The 16,717-nt window shown below is 43.0% G+C and overlaps 1 protein-coding gene across 3 annotated transcripts in view; it reads left to right on the top strand.

The window, feature by feature from the left end:
- The window catches only part of scara3 (scavenger receptor class A, member 3), a 59,765-nt gene that overhangs the window by 30,016 nt on the left and 13,032 nt on the right, over window positions 1–16,717 (top strand). For all 3 annotated transcript variants that reach the window (XM_087981422.1, XM_043685113.2, XM_043685119.2), the window contains exons 4-5: window positions 1,259–1,408; window positions 2,960–3,058. In XM_087981422.1, coding sequence (XP_087837548.1) covers window positions 1,259–1,408; window positions 2,960–3,058 — 249 coding nt within the window. The remainder of the gene's footprint in view (window positions 1–1,258; window positions 1,409–2,959; window positions 3,059–16,717) is intronic.

Genomic DNA, 16,717 nt, shown 5'->3' with positions numbered 1-16,717 from the left:
GCAGCACGATGGAAAGCAGCAGAGGACATTCCTCGGCCAGTGGTTTTCACCTTCTGCCTCTGCCGTTGGTGAGGCTGGTAACGTCTCCATCCTGTTCCTGAAAGCCTTTCCCGTGAACCACATAGGCTTTGCACCTCCCAGGAGCATGCCAAGCACTTCTGCATGAGCTTCCATCTTCCCAAACTCTCTGTCTTCCCCACCGCTCTCCAACCCAAACCCTGGGATGTGAAGTGACCAGGCCAGGTCTGGTCATACCTTGTCCCCACTTTGATGCCAGTGTCCTCCTGACGGTGGATGACCCCTCTGCTGCCTTGCGCCATTCCTGTTTATACTTTACTGTATGCCTTATTTATGATTACACTGCCCCCCTTGCACAATTGTCACCTCTGCCTCTACATGCCCCCCTCCCCCAGCCCCATCACTTTGCAGCCCCAAACCCCGTGAATAGGTTACCGAGTATCCGACCCACAATACCCCTCCTTTGCAACCCCTCCCCAACCCCTTTCCCCCAGTTTCTCTGGATGGATATTATTTTCCTCGTTACCCTTTCTGCCACCAGATGTTAAATCCAACAGAATATTGTGACAGTAATTGTCAGGATAGAAATGAAAAGTTATTTACACTATTTCTGTGGTCCTACTGCCCTATTTCCAACCCTTGTTTAAAATTATTTGAACTGTGCAACTTAGATTTTACATTATACAGGTCGTTCCACTATAATGCGCATTTTGTTAACGTGAATTCATTGAACGTGATTGACAAATTGAGGACATTTTGTATAATGCAAACCTTTAAAGCGTGCAATTCCAGTCCCGTTGATTAAAATGGTGCTGCTATTACGTAATTTTCTTATGACACGGGATTGCATGAGAACAGAATTACTGCATTAAAGGAGAACTGACAGTATGTGATCAGAATTATTTTGTCCTGTGGGTCAGCAGTCATGGGCTGGAGCAATGCAAATGTATTTCACTTAAGCCTTTTAATTTCTACTTGAGAATTCTTGATGCCAAAACTAGATTAAGTATAAATGTGTTCTTTAGTGTCTAACCTTCTCCCAACGAAACAAAAGTTGAGTAAGTCACTTTTTCGAATGAAGGTTTTTCAGTTTGCACGAAGAAAAAAGTAGAATCGTTCATTCGAGTTGGAGACAACCAAAATGGCTGTTTTAAACAGCATTTTACATAAAGTGCGTACAATAATTCTGACAATGTAGTTTTAATAATACGTTTGCAATCTTTTTCACCTTAAATTACAGATGCAATTTTGTTTTCAAATGAAGTAGAGAGGACTTCGAGACCTGGACGTTGCAAATGTCAAACTGCATGGTCATTGAGTCTGGCTGTGAAAGTGCTGTACATATTCTTTAGTTGTCTCATTATAGCTGTTGCTGTTCTTGCATCTGTAGGTAAGATGGTTCTATTATTTCTTAGACACAATGTTAACAAAGTACTTAGCACAGATACAGTTGAAGAGATGTTCCCCAGTATTTATAGAGCATGCAGATCTTCTCTTTGTTTAACCCCATCAATATACAGTATCTCCTAGGATGTGTCTACACTAGTCAGCCTGTTACTCTATCTGGTAGTGAATTCCATGATATTCCACTTCTAGATATAAAAGCTTATTCTGAATTCTCTATCGGATTTATAGACCCTTGTTGTCTTATCAACAAGTGGTATTTTCCTTTCCATGACAACTTAACCAAAACATTTATAATTTTGAAGATCTCCACAGATCACTTCTTGATCTTCACCTTTCCAGATTCATGTGACTTTTCTGTAGGTATGACCTCTTAGTTTTGGTATCATTCTAGTTAATTTTCCTTCCACCTTCTCCATCAGCTCTTGACCTGTGTTAGCAGTAGTGCAACTGGTTAAAGAAAGATTCGGTAGAAGTTTAATATCACTCCTTGTGAATTCTATTTATTTTTAGTTCTAATACATCAGTCATAAATAGATCAATGATCAGGCGATGAAATCTCATCTCAATAGCAGTCTGGGTCATGCCCGTATTACCTTGAACCAAAAGCACTTCTTCTATTATTTTACCTTTGTCCCCTTCTCAGTTGATATGAGAAAGGTTTGGGGGAAAATTCAAGAAAACGTACCTGTATTTTGCATTTTATGACGTTGAGCTTCTTTAGAATGGAGTTGTAAAGTTACACCATTTACAGTGCCAGGTGAAATCCACAAATTATAATTCTCTTCCACGAAATCCAAATATTTTAATTCACTTCCAAGCAACAGGCCATTATAACTTGGAACTATATTGCTGTTCCTTCACTATTACTGGATCAGAATTCTGCAACTCCCTAACAACAGTGTGGGTGTCCCTGCAGCACAGAGTTCAGCAATACCTTCTCAAAGCTAATTAAAGATGAGCAATAAATCCCGGCAAAGCCAACAAAACACACATATCAACGAATAAAAATAAACACTCATTTGCATAATTAACAAGATAATGTAACAAAACAACACAACCCTTCCAATGTGCTGTGAATCAACGGGAAACTTAATTTTCTGATGTCTAATCGTGCAACACAGTTACTTGTTGCCATTTTAAATGTGTTGACTATTCTGGAGATGCATGTCCATTTAAAAATTTATTGAGCGATATAATAATCAGGGAAAGGACCTTAATTCTGTTTGTCATGATATACAGTTCAGTATCATCTGTACCCAAATTGATTTTTCCCTCTGGGGAAACCAAGACCACTATCTCTGTGGCTGGGAAATCGGAATGCCGCTGGGCGTTCTGAAATCGTATGCTTCAACATTACACCTCACTCTCCAAGGAGAGTCGAATGTCTTTTCATTTGATCTATTATGATTCAGCTATAAATAAAATTGACCACAAAGGCATGATAACTATTTAGGTATTATTTGTGTGATTGAATAGCCTACTTCTGTTTTTACATCGTATGCTCATATGACAACGGAATCTTGCATTGTTACAGTGTTCAAAAAGGTTGACTCCATAACTGAAGATCTCAACATGGCCCAATCATTCTATGAGACAAAGATTAGTTCTGTTCAGACAAACATTAAAGCACTTGGTGAGTACTGTTCCTTGCATTCTGCAGCAGGTTTGCTCCTAACTTCCACAATGTCACAATAGGAGTTACCATTAATGTATTCCATACATTAATAAAGATATAAGCTGTTAATCTATTTGTTGATTAAATGCTCCAGAGCATTACTTGCTGAATAGATGTCAGAATAACTATGGACTGGACATTACCAGAAACCGATTAAATGTCATTTTCATTGACTTTTGTAAGGTCTGGCGAGTTTTCACATGCTGTTGTCCCAAATCCACCCAAATAACTGGGTCCTGTGCCCCAATGGAGCCCCATTTGTTCAAAGCTAGTCCGATTCTCCAACTCACTGTAGTCACCTGCAGTAATACCAGCCAGCCCTTTCATCTCACTCAATCCTCCCTTTACCTCATTGAGAGAGAAACGGTCCAATGTGAGAGAGAATCAACTGACATTCAGTTCCTTGGCCCTGACTTAAGAGAGAATACTTGTTTACCAAGCCGAATAACTAACTGACTGTGCCCAAGCCCCTTGACTGATGTTGAGTGAACCCCTTGGCTGATAGCTGCCCTTTTTGACTTGACCGAGGACTTAGTCCCATTCGAGTTGGAGGCATGGCTGTTTGTTTGATGCAAGTGCTGTGTGTAGGCTGCTCGCATATGCTCCAAGTATGACATTGAGGTGGGACAGAATTGTATAGCAAACTGCCTACCTCCTTGACTGCTAACTGCTGACATCGCGTCTGCACTGACCCTCCGAATAATATCCCAGCCAAACCCATTCCCCCTCCCCACTCATATTTAACGTGGCTCTAATCCACCTAGCATACACATCCCTGGACACTGTGGGGCAACTTAGCATGGCCAATCCACCTAACCTGTACATCTTTGGAATGAGAGAGGAATTCTAAGCAACCAGAGGAAACCTGCATAGTCATGTAGAGAATGTGCAAAACTCTACACAGACAGACAGTCATTCCAAGGCTGGAGTTGAACCTGGGTCCCTGGCACTGTGAGGCAGACATGTTAAGCACTGAAGCACCATCCCGCCAAGTGGCCTTGGCACTATTATACTTTGAAACTACAACAGTTCTGGCAACTATCATCAATTCAAATATTGGATGGAATCTTTTACTTTAGTAATGCAGTGCCAATATCGGGTCTGGAAACCAACTTACTGAATGGTACAAATAGCAATAGTTCTCTTTTTCTCTCTCATTCATCCACCCCAAATTCAAGCTACTTTCATGGTCCCCAGCTAAATGGGGAGGGACAGCAGGATGACAGACTCTGGCACCAGGAATAGAAGGTAGGCCTGAGAAAGCTGCTGTTCAGCTCTTTCATTCTTAGCTTGAAACCCTGCTATGGCATCGGAGAAGCTGCAGTGAGCTGAGCTGGCCCAAGAATGGGAGAATGGCATGGAAGGGAGGTGTCTGAGGAAAGCTGCAGAAGGAGAGTGCTTCCTCCAAAAAGACAGTGCACCAGTGAGTCCAGGACCTCTTTGGTTCCTAGTAATCTCCTGCACAACACTCTCCAGGTCAACAGCACAAATCCTTCCCTCTCTGGGCCTATCACATTTCCATCTGAGCAGCCAATACTCTCACTCACTCTACATTGCATTGTCCTCTTGCAACCATACATTACAGTCACCGTCCACAGACGCTATCTCTCCCTCCTCTCCATGTGAGCAGTTACAATCACTTTGAACTTCTCAACATTTTCATCTTGCTTGAGAAGAGAACAGACAACTTGTTGAGAAGCAGAGATGGGCAGAGGTGGGGGATAGAACATAGAACAATACAGCACAGAACAGGCCCTTCGGCCCACGATGTTGTGCCGAACATTTGTCCTAGCTTAAGCACCCATCCATGTACCTATCCAATTGCCGCTTAAAGGTCACCAAAGATTCTGACTCTACCACTCCCACAGACAGCGCATTCCATGCCCCCACCACTCTCAGGGTAAAGAACCCACCCCTGACATCTCCCCTAAACCTTCCACCCTTCACCTTGAATTTATGTCCCCTTGTAACACTCCGTTGTACTCGGGGAAAAAGTTTCTGACTGTCTACTCTATCTATTCCTCTGATCATCTTATAAACCTCTATCAAGTCACCCCTCATCCTTCGCCGTTCCAACGAGAAAAGGCCTAGCACTCTCAACCTATCCTCGTACGACCTATTCTCCATTCCAGGCAACATCCTGGTAAATCTTCTCTGCACCCTCTCCAAAGCTTCCACATCTTTCCTAAAGTGAGGCGACCAGAACTGCACACAGTACTCCAAATGTGGCCTAACCAAAGTCCTGTACAGTTGCAACATCACTTCACGACTCTTGAATTCAATCCCTCTGCTAATGAACGCTAATACACCATAGGCCTTCTTACAAGCTCTATCCACCTGAGTGGCAACTTTCAAAGATCTATGAACATAGACCCCAAGATCCCTCTGTTCCTCCACCTGACTAAGAACCCTACCGTTAACCCTGTATTCCGCATTCTTATTTGTCTTTCCAAAATGGACAACCTCACATTTGGCAGGGTTGAACTCCATCTGCCACTCCTCAGCCCAGCTCTGTATCATATCTAAGTCCCTTTGCAGCCGACAACAGCCCTCCTCACTATCCACAACTCCACCAATCTTCGTATCATCTTCAAATTTACTGACCCATCCTTCGACTCCCTCATCCAGTCCACTTTCTTTGATTCAGGTGATTTGACAGGCTAGTTCAAGCATGTCAATGGCTGCTGAGTCTGTGGGAAGATAGATCTTAAATGGTCTTCTCTTTACTAGTTTCTTTGCTGGGATGATGGGACTGCCTTACTGTCAGCCACTAACAGTGAGTTCCCCTCCCCCTATACATCAGGGAAGGAATCTTGTTTACAGATGCTACAAATGTCAACAGTGGTAGCATTGGTGTAATGGTTAGACACCATCTTGGTTCAAGAGGTCAGAACTGAGAATCGATTGGGGTGAAGTTTGAGGAAACTAACAGAAACCAGTCACATGTAGGGCTGGTCGACAAGCTCCCTAATATGAACTATGATATAGGAAGAAGTATACAAGAAGAAATAATGGGTGCTTGTGATTAATGGCTTGCCATCACCCTGGGTGATTTTAATCTACATGTAATCGAGAAAAGTCAGATTTGCGAGGGTAGCATGGATGAGGAATTTAGAGATTGTTTTTGAGGTTATTTCCAGATGTAGAATCATAGAGTCCCCACAGTGTAGATACAGGCCCTTTGGCCCAATAAGTCCACACCAACCCTCTGAAGAGTAATCTAAGAATGAAATTTACTAAAGAGGAGGAGCACAACAATAAACTGCCATTCCTAGATGTCGCAGTAGAGCGAACAGCCAATGGGGAACTTCAAACCAGCGTCTACAGGAAAACAACACATACGGACCAAATATTGAACTACAGAAGCAATCATCCCAACAGCCGAAAAATGAAGCTGCATCAGAACATTATTTCAACGAGCACCACACACTACAGCACAGAGGAACTATGCAGAGCAAAGGAAAATCACCTATACAGTGTATTAAAAAAGAATGGGTACCCAATGAACACAGTCCACCGATTTCTCAGCAACAAACCCAAACAAACAGACAAAATGCGTCCAGAAACCTGAGCCACTCTCCCCTACATTAAACAGCAGCTAATGAACTTGAAAGACCCGATACAGACAACAAGCAAAACTAATGTCATTTACAAAATACCATGCAAGAACTGTAACAAACACTACATTGGACAAACAGGCAGAAAACTAGCCAACAGGATACATTAACATCAACTAACCACAAAACGATATGAACCTCTCTCACGAGTATCCTTACATACAGATAAGGAAGGACATCACTTCGACTGGGACAGCACATATATCCTAGGACAAGCCAAACAGAGACATGCACGAGAATTCCTAGAAGCATGACATTCCAATCGGAACTCTATCAACAAACACATTGACTTGGTCCCCATTTACCACCCCCTGAGAAAAAACAGGAAATGACATCATCATAGGAAATGACTTCACTGTAGGAAATGATATCACCAACCCAAAGAAACCCAAACTTATAAATAGAAAGCAGGAATCATCAGCAGTGCTTCGTCTGGAGGTTCACTGATGATGTTACCTAGTATAGTAACGAAACGTCTGAAAATGAACCTTCCAGCTCAGTGAACACACCTACCTCCAGGAAGGATCAGAATTTATCATGATATATGGGAATTCTACCTATTACTGAAGATTCACAAAGCTGACTGCCCTGGTCAACCCATTGTCTCAGCCTGTGCCTGTCCCACTGAACTCATTCCTTCCTACCTCGACACCGTCCTGTCCCCCTTAGTCCAAGAACTCCCCACCTACATTCGGGACACCACCCAAGCCCTTCACTTCCTCCAAGATTTTCGTTACCCCAGCCCCCAATGCCTCACCTTCACCATGAACATTCAGTCTCTGTACGCATTGATCCGCCACAACGAAGGTCTCCAAGCTCTCCGTTTCTTCCTCTCACACCGTCCCAACCAGTAACCCTCCACCGACATCCTCATCTGCCTGCCTGCCTGAATTGGTCCTTAACCTCAACAACTTCTCCTTCCAACCCTCCCACTTCCTCCAAACCAAAAGGGTAGCCATACGCACCGCATGGGACCCAGCTATGCCAGCCTGTTTGTCGGGTACGTGGAACAATCCATCTTCCGCAGTTGTACTAGCACCACCCCCCCACCTGTTCCTCTGCTACATTGATGACTGTATTAGCCCCGCCTCGTGCTCCCACGAGGAGGTTGAACAGTTCAGCAACTTTACCAACACCTTCCATCCTGACCTCAAATTCACCTGGACCATCTCGGACACTCCCCCCCTCCCCCCTCACCCCTTCACTTCCTAGACCTCTCCATCACTATCTCTGGCAATCAACTAATCACAGAAATCTACAAGCCCACCTACTCCCATAGCTACCTAGACTACACCTCCTCCCCTCCACGTCATGTACAAATACCATCCCTTATTCTCAATTCCTCTGCCTCCGCCGCATCTGTTCCCAGAATGACCAATTCCACTTCAAAGTCCCAGGTGGCCTCCTTCTTCCAAGATCGCAACTTCCCTTCCCACGTGGTTGATGATGCCCTCCAGCATAACTCCTCCATTCCTGCACTACCGCCTTTGAGCTCCACCCCTCCCAACGCAACAAGGAGAGAACCCCCTGGTGCTCACCTTCCACTGCACCAACCTCCGCATACATCGCATCATCCTCCACCACTTCCACCACCTCCAACCGGACCCCATACCAAAGGTATATTTCCCTCCCCAATCCTATCAGTGTTCCAGAGAGACCATTCCCTCCGCAACTCCCTCGTCAGGTCCATGCCCCCCACCAGCCCACATCCCGCTCCTGGCATCTTCCCCTGCCACCACAGGAATTGCAAAACCTACACCCACACCTCACCCCTCACCTCTATCCAAGGCCCCAAGTGATCCTTCCACATCCGTCAGAAATTTACCTGTACCTCCACTAAACTATATCTACTGCATCCATTGCACCTGATGTGGTCTCCTCTACATTGGGGAAACAGGACACCTTCTTGCGGATCGTTTCAGAGAAGATCTCTGGGGCACCCACACCCACCAATCTCACGACCCCATGGCTGAACACTTCAACTCCCCCACACTCCGTCAAGGGCATGCAGATTCTGGGCCTCCTCCACCGCCAAACTGTTACCATCCAACGACTGGAGGAAGAACTCCTCATATTCTGCCTTGCAACCCTGCAACGGGATAAATGTGGATTTCACTAGCTTCCTCATTTCCCCTTCCTCGACATTATCCCAGACCAAAGTCTCCAACTCGGCACCGCCCTCTTGACCTGTCCATCACTACCTCTTCCTACCTATCACCTTCTCCCTCACCTTCATCCACCTATCATTTTCTCAGCTACCTTCTCCCAAGCCCACCCCCTACTTCCCATTTATCTCTCAGCCCCAGCCCTCAAGCCTTGTTCCTGATGAGGGACTTATGCCCGAAACATTGATAGTCCTGCTCCTTGGATGCTGCCTGACCTGCTGTGCTTTTCCAGCAACACACTCTCGACTCTGATCTCCAGCATCTGCAGTCCTCACATTTTCTCCTAGATGGGAATGTGGAATTCAAAACAAAACAGATAGACCGTGTTCTTACTGTATGGAGTAGGCTCAAGGGGCTGAATGGCCTACAGCTGCTCTTAATTCCTATGTTTATACATTTGTGTTACCTGCCATGCAAGCCAAACCCTCCAGAGGCTCTGGTGGTAAGACATATTGAGTGAGTGGATTCAGCCTTCCAATCCTGGGGGGTCCTCGCTAATTCCACCTGAATTTTGTTGATTATCTCTACTGCCCTGTCGAGCGGCATGGACCGAGGTGAAGGACGGTGTTTCTGCCTTGGCCACTGTGAAGCTGTTGATGGTGATGTGTCCTATACTCTTCACCTTCAGTAAATGTGGAATGTGAACCTACATATGTCACTTCCTTGCCTTGGTGAAAGTTAGCAGCAGACTGTGAGCAAAGAGCTAGAAAGGTGAAGTGATTTTCAAGAAGTTGGCAATTACCTGGTGTACAACCAAAACCTTTGGGAAGAAGTGCATTAAAGAGGTGCTTCTCACTAGGCTGTGCCTCGACACTTCACTGTGACTGATCGAGACTTTCCCAGCTGAGAAAATCTTCCCACTCTGCACTCAACCAGGTGACCCTGGCTGACATGTTGGGATGCAGGTTCCGTAACTGGAAAATTCAAGGCGAAAGGAGTTTAATTCTTTAAGAAGTGTAATTGGCTTCTTAACAATCTCAACTTTTACATGTCTCCATTACTTAGCTGACAGACCCAAGAGGGTACCCTGCTCACCTTCCGAGTCACCCTGGAGAAAGCCAAAAAGATCATGTTTGCATTGAGATCTCCATCCGATGGGAATGTCCTGATCTTGAACCCTGCTTGGCCCGTGGATCTACCTCCAATAGCGTGAGAACATTTAGCCCATTAACTTAGTTTTCCTTTCTCTACAGGAGTTTACTTACCCGCTGAGAATTTATGATACTTTCTGTTCTTATTTGAGATTTTCACCATCTGCAGTTTATTTGATTTTTTAAAAAATTGACTGATTTTAACTGGGCTCACATTAAGGTGAGAGGGGAAAAGTTTAAGGGAAATATGCTTGGAAAGTTCTTTACACAGAAGGTGGTGGGTACCTGGAACACATTGCCAGCAGAGATGGTAGAGGCGGGCACGAGAGCGTTGTTTAAGATGTATCTAGACAGACACATGAATGGGTGGGGAGCAGAGGGATGCGGATCCCTGGAAATTAGGCGGCAGGTTTAGATAGAGGATCTGGATCGGTGCAGGCTTGGAGGGCTGAAGGGCCTGTTCCTGTGCTGTAATTTTCTTTGTTCTTTGTTTCTTAAATGCTGAAGTATTTCTTTATCACATATTAGAAATTTCCAAAGATTTTTCTCAGGATTGTAACTTTGTAAAAACTATAGGAAAAGGAAGCTGGGTATCAATATCATTCACAATGATATGGACTACATGAATGACATAATATTTGCTTTAAAATGTTATGCAGCCATAGAAGACGCTCCAACATCACATACAAACTGACCCAAGGACTGGTGCCAGGCTATACAACTGCTGCTACCTACTGATAATGAAATGAAACTGTCCTACAGTTCATTGTTAGGAAGACAAATGATATTGCTTGACATCGGTGTGTTCCATGTCTGCAGTTCTAACTCTCATTAATCTACCTGAGCACATATTTATGTTGAACCACAAGGACCAGCTGAGATTTAAAATGTCCGACCAAGACTGCCTCTCTGCGCTTCCATGTCATTGTCCTCGTGATTTAATCTAAATAAGCAGTAAATTTAGAGGTCCCCTTTTAATGCAGTAATCCTGCGCTTTTAAGATGATGATGTACACCTCGGTGATTATTGGATGCCAAAGGGAGGAAAAGGGAAAACCTCTCCCTTTTATATTGGCATGATCAAATAGAAAATGAGGGCAGAATTTTCCAGTTTAAATTAAATCCTGAGTAGGAAAGTTCATTGAGGGAAGCCTGTGGCCTACCTTTTTTTCACAAAACACTATATCACATGTCAGCAAGACAGCTGATTGGCCAGTCAGAGATCTGATCTGAGGTGGGGGGGGATCACAGAGAAACGGAGCACAAAGACTTTGGAAATGAAGACAGGTGAGTGACTCTCAAAAGCTGTCCTAAATTAGAGCAGATTGAGAGAGACTCCTCCCCAAACTGACAGCCTACCTACATTGCCCAACCACCAGGCAAGTAGGCTGGTTCATTCCTGTCCATCCAGGAGCTGAAGTAATTGTAGCCAAGGATGTTTGCGGCACTGAAGTGGACTTTCCTGCACTTTATTTCTGCGTGGCAGGAAAGAGGCAATTGTCAACCTGTCTGATAATTTGCCCCCTTCCTCCAACCTTTCCCAACGTTTCTCATGAGAAGAAATTCCACCCCGTCTGGCATTTTCTGAAAGGGAAACCAATTGGGTTTTCATATGAATCTGACATGTGCGTGGTCACTTTTGCTGATCAACTGACCTTTAAAACTAGATGCATGTCCTCAAACTGCAACAGCAGGATTTGAATTAACATTTGTTTCAATATGCATTTAGTATTGGTCTACAGATCATAGTGATCATAGTGGTCTACAGATCATACAGATCCTGATTCTTCAGGAATCAGGGCTTATGCCCGAAACGTCGATTCTCCTGTTCCTTGGATGCTGCCTGACCTGCTGTATTATTTGCGGCTCAGTTACTAGCCTTCGTGTTTCTGAGGCCAGAAGGATGTGTTTTAAATTCAATTCAAGGACTTGGATATAACAGTACACACTGACAGTTTAGTTCTGTCTTGGATGAGATACCAAATTAAGGTTCCAGTCATAAGCCGAAAGATCCTATGAAACTACAGCAAACTTTTCATTAACTGGCAAGTATGGGACGAGCAGTGTGCTGGTTGATCAAATATTCCACAGAATCAAGAGGTACATGTAACCTCAGTGAACCCCAACCAAGCGAAGCTTCAATACATCAACATCCCTAAAGCAAAATCAATATAAAAACATCAACACACCTCCTAAAAATCAATGTAAAATTACACAGTAAGCAATAGAAACATAGTGCAGGGGTATACACATCACTTAAATTTTTTTACAGCGTAAATATTTGGACATCTCAGTAGATCATGGTATTTGAGGGATATCATTTTTTTGCCAGTTTATCAAGAGTGTCAGGTTTTAACAAAGCTTGCTGTATTTTGAAACAGAGTGCTGAAGTGGGTGTAACCTATGCCGGCCTTCAGATTTTTATCCCACAGTCAACATCGCAGTAATAGGTTATCTGGTCATTATCATGTTGCTATTTATTGCTGAAAAAAGCAAAGTATTGCCAACACTTCTTGCCTTGCACATACATCAAGACAAATGCAAGAATGCCAAATTTCATGGTTCACAGGAGAAAAGGGTTCTGATTGGTTAGCAAGTGAGTTCTGATTGGCTAATGCATTAACGTGCAAGAAGCAACAGGGAACTGTATTGCTTCCAAACTGTTTCAGAGTTTGCAGTGTACAAATTAGCTGCTGTATTTCCTTCTTTACTAAAGTGACTACACTTTAAAACTATTTAATTGGCTATAAAGAACTTTGGGATGATTAGGATTTATGAAAGATCCGACTCTTTCTTAACTACAACTGGTCACAGCTGTACCTGTGATACTATATTAAAAATAAGCAATTAATAGCTTCAGAACAGCTGAACAAGTGAATCGTTGTGTAGACAGTAATGTCATCTCCAAATACAATAACTTAGAGAATCCTATCACGTAGACTACTCAGATTGACAAGGATTTGAAGATACTCCCATTCCCTCTTACCTCCAGTAGAAAAGACCACAGATTTTTCTTTGTATGGACTAAGCAACTTCTGAACACATCAGAAATTAAATGATCATATTATGGCTTGGAACACTGGCTTCTGATGTTAAATTGTAACCCATATTGGCAAACCTTTCATAGCAGCTTAAGTATTGAGCAATTGAACTGAATACTTAACAAATTAATTGAGTTGATTGAAGTTGTGACTAATTGCAGCCAATCTGTACTCACAATTATGTGCCAGTTTTCCTGGAGATTACAACACATTTCAAGTTTGTATGAGTCAGCTGAAGTGTGCACTCTGGCTCGATTACAAGTGACTTTTACCTCTCGGAGAAGATTGTGGGTTCACATCATACTTCAGAATTTGTGCACAGCAATTTAGACTGATACTATATTGTGGTATTGAGGGAATGGGATACTGTTTGTGAAGTTACCTCTGGATTAAGGAGGAGAAAGTGAGGACTGCAGATGCTGGAGATCAGAGCTGAAAATGTTTTGCTGGAAAAGCGCAGCAGGTCAGGCAGCATCCAAGGTGCAGGAGAATCGACGTTTCGGGCATGAGCCCTTCTTCAGGAACCATTCCTGAATAAGGGCTCATGCCCAAAACGTCGATTCTCCTGTTCCTTGGATGCTGCCTGACCTGCTGCGCTTTTCTAACAACACATTTTCAGCTCTACCTCTGGATTAAGCCAAGAATAACTAGAGATAGAATAGGAACCCTCAAGGACCAAAGTGGACATGTATATGTAGAGCCGCAGGAGATGGATGAGGTCATCAATGAATATTTCTTCTCTGGGTTTACTGTGGAGAAAGAAAAGAAGACTTGGGGAAGTTAGTGGTGACATCTTGGGGACAGTCCATATGACAGTAGAGGAGGTGTTGGAAGCATTGGAATGTATGTAGGTGAAGAAATCTCCTGGTCCTGACCAGTTATATCCAAGAACACTGCAAGACAAGAAACTGTGGGGCGCTGCCTGATATTTTTCCGTCATCATTGGCCATGGGTGAGGTCCCTGAAGTCTGGAGGGTAGCAATTGTCGTGAAGGGTTGAAAGGAAAAACTGGGAAATATAGACCAGTAAGCCTAACATCTGTAGTAGGTAAGTTACTTGAGAAGGTTCTGGGAGATAAGGTATTTTGAAAGACTGGCTTTGTGTGAGATCATGCCTCATAAATTTCTTAGAGTTCTTTGATGAAGTGACCAGGAAGGTTGACAAAGACAGGGGTGGTATATGTAGTCTAAATGAATTTCATTAAGGCATTTGATAAGGTTTTACATAGTAGGCTGTTCTGGAAGATTAAAGTGCATGGAATCCAGGGGAAGCTGGCAAATTGGATACACAATTGGTTTGATAGTAGGAAGCAGAAGGTAATAGTGGAAGGATGCTTGTCAGACTGGAGGCCTGTGACTAATGGAGTGCATTAGGGGTAGGGGTTGGTGCTGGACATTTTGCTCTTTGTTATCTATGACGGAAATGTGTTGCCGGAAAAGTGCAGCAGGTCAGGCAGCATCTAGGGAACAGGAGAATCGACGTTTCGGGCATTAGCCCTTCTTCAGGAATCATTGCCCGAAACGTCGATTCTCCTGTTCCCTAGATGCTGCCTGACCTGCTGCGCTTTTCCGGCAACACATTTCCGTCTCTGATCTCCAGCATCTGCAGACCTCACTTTCTCCTCTTTGTTATCTATATGAATGATTTGGATGAGAATGTACAAGGCATGGTTAGTAAGCTTGTAGATGACACTAAAATAGGTGATGTTGTGGACAGTGAGGAAGGTTATCAGAAATTGCACCAGGACCTTGGTCAGCTATGAAAGTGGGCTGGAAATGGCAAATGGAGTTTAATATAGATAAGTGTGAAGTGTTGCATTTTAGAAAGTCAAATCAAGGTAGGAGTTTCATAGTGAATGGTAGGGCCTTAAGGAGTGTAGTGGAACAGAGGGACCTTGGAGTTCAGGTGCATGGTTCTCTGAAAGTGGAGTCACAGGTAGACAGGGCAGTGAAGAAGGCTTTTGGCACATTGGCTTTCATCAGTCAGGGCATTGAGTATTGAAGTTGGGAAGTTATGTTGTAGTTGTACAAGACATTAGTGAGGCTGCACTTGGAATATTGTGCTCAGTTTTGATCACCTTGTGATAGGAAGGCTGTTATTAAACTGGCAAGAGTACAGAAGAAATTTACAAGGATTTTGCCAGGACTCGAGCGTCTGAGTTATGGGAAGAAGTTAGACAAGCAAGGACTTTTTTCCTCAGGAAACTGAGGGGGGAAATCTTATAGGAATGTTGAGGATCATGAGAAGCCTGGATAGGGTGAATGCAGCCAGTCTTTTTCCCAGGGTTGGGGAATCAGGGATGAGAGGGCATCATTTTAAGGTTAGAGGGGAAAGAATAAAAGGGAACCTGAGGTGCAATGTTTTTACACAGGATGGTCGCATGTGGAATGAGCTGCCAGTGGAAGTGGTTGAGGCTAGTACATTAGCAATATTTAAAAGGCATTTGGACAAATACATGGATAGGAAAGGTTTAGAAGGATATAGCGGCATGGACTAGTTTGGGCCAAAGGGCCTGTCTCCATGCTGTAGGACGCTATGACTTTATGACTCCATGACTCAGTTTGTCTTCCCAGATGGCAGTAAGGTATCCTGTGGAACTATTTTGAAGAAAAATAGGCAAGCTATTCCTGGTAAATATTACATCACTAAAACAGATGATCTAGTCATTATCACTTTTGTGTTTTTGGGAACTTGCTGTGCAAAAGTTGACTGCCATGTTTTGATAATATAACTGTTTCTTCAATTCAGAAGTACTTTATTGGATGAAATTTTTGAGGAATTATCTTCACAGGTGCTACGTAAATGAAAGTTACATTTCTTTCTTTTGGTTATTATTAGCACACGGACTGATGCTGTGAACTATAATGTGATATTTTCATTATGAAAAGAATCCTGTTCAATGTGCGCAGTGCAGTTTTCATGGGATTCCAGTACTTTCTTGTTTTGTTTTAACTTATTGCAGTTGGGAATGAAATTAACTGTCAAGTGAAACAATGGATTGCTTTTGGTAGGGGGACATATGCTTTCTGCAGTGAGCATTTATTTTACAAGTAATCAGCTAAATTAATTGACATTAATGCTCATTAGATGTATATCTTTAACGTATTTATTTCTGTGCTAAGTTGGTTGATCTAAATTTAAAAACTGTTGGACAAGTGAGGAAAGCTACCAAACAGGTATCCTACATTTTACTGCGATTCAGTGACATCTGCTGTACTTGAATGGATGTGGCTTCTTATAGGAACTGGTTCATTATCAGATACATTATCAAAAATTATATAAGTAGAAATAAGTGGCTATAAAGAATTGCCTGGTATCAGAGGAGTGCTCATGCATCTGGAACCATGTCTTATTGCAAGGTTCGATCTGAGAGAGGAAGGGGTTTAGTTTTCAAAAGTTTCTCTTCACAATTATTTAAGTACACTGAATCAAAACTTCATTTTTTTTCTAAACAATATTTGAAGGAGACGTGAGCAAAAAGGAAAATTGAGTTGTAATAAATGATTTTTAAAAACGTATCATCAGGAATATTGCTCACAATTACTCACTTCATTACCAGAAAGTGGCAGAAATAGCTTACGTTCATAAATGAAGCTGTGTTCATTCCAACAAATATTTGGTGCTGAGCAGCTCCAAGGATGATCCTGACTCGTACATAATTTAATGTGGCTCTTAGACACAAAATTACATCAACCTGTTCAAAC

The sequence above is a fragment of the Chiloscyllium plagiosum genome, unplaced genomic scaffold, assembly GCF_037043375.1.
Source record: "Chiloscyllium plagiosum isolate Xiang-an unplaced genomic scaffold, Cpla_swu_hap1 HiC_scaffold_3, whole genome shotgun sequence".
Lineage (NCBI taxonomy): Eukaryota > Metazoa > Chordata > Chondrichthyes > Orectolobiformes > Hemiscylliidae > Chiloscyllium > Chiloscyllium plagiosum.
This window is presented reverse-complemented; position numbering and strand designations above follow the sequence as displayed.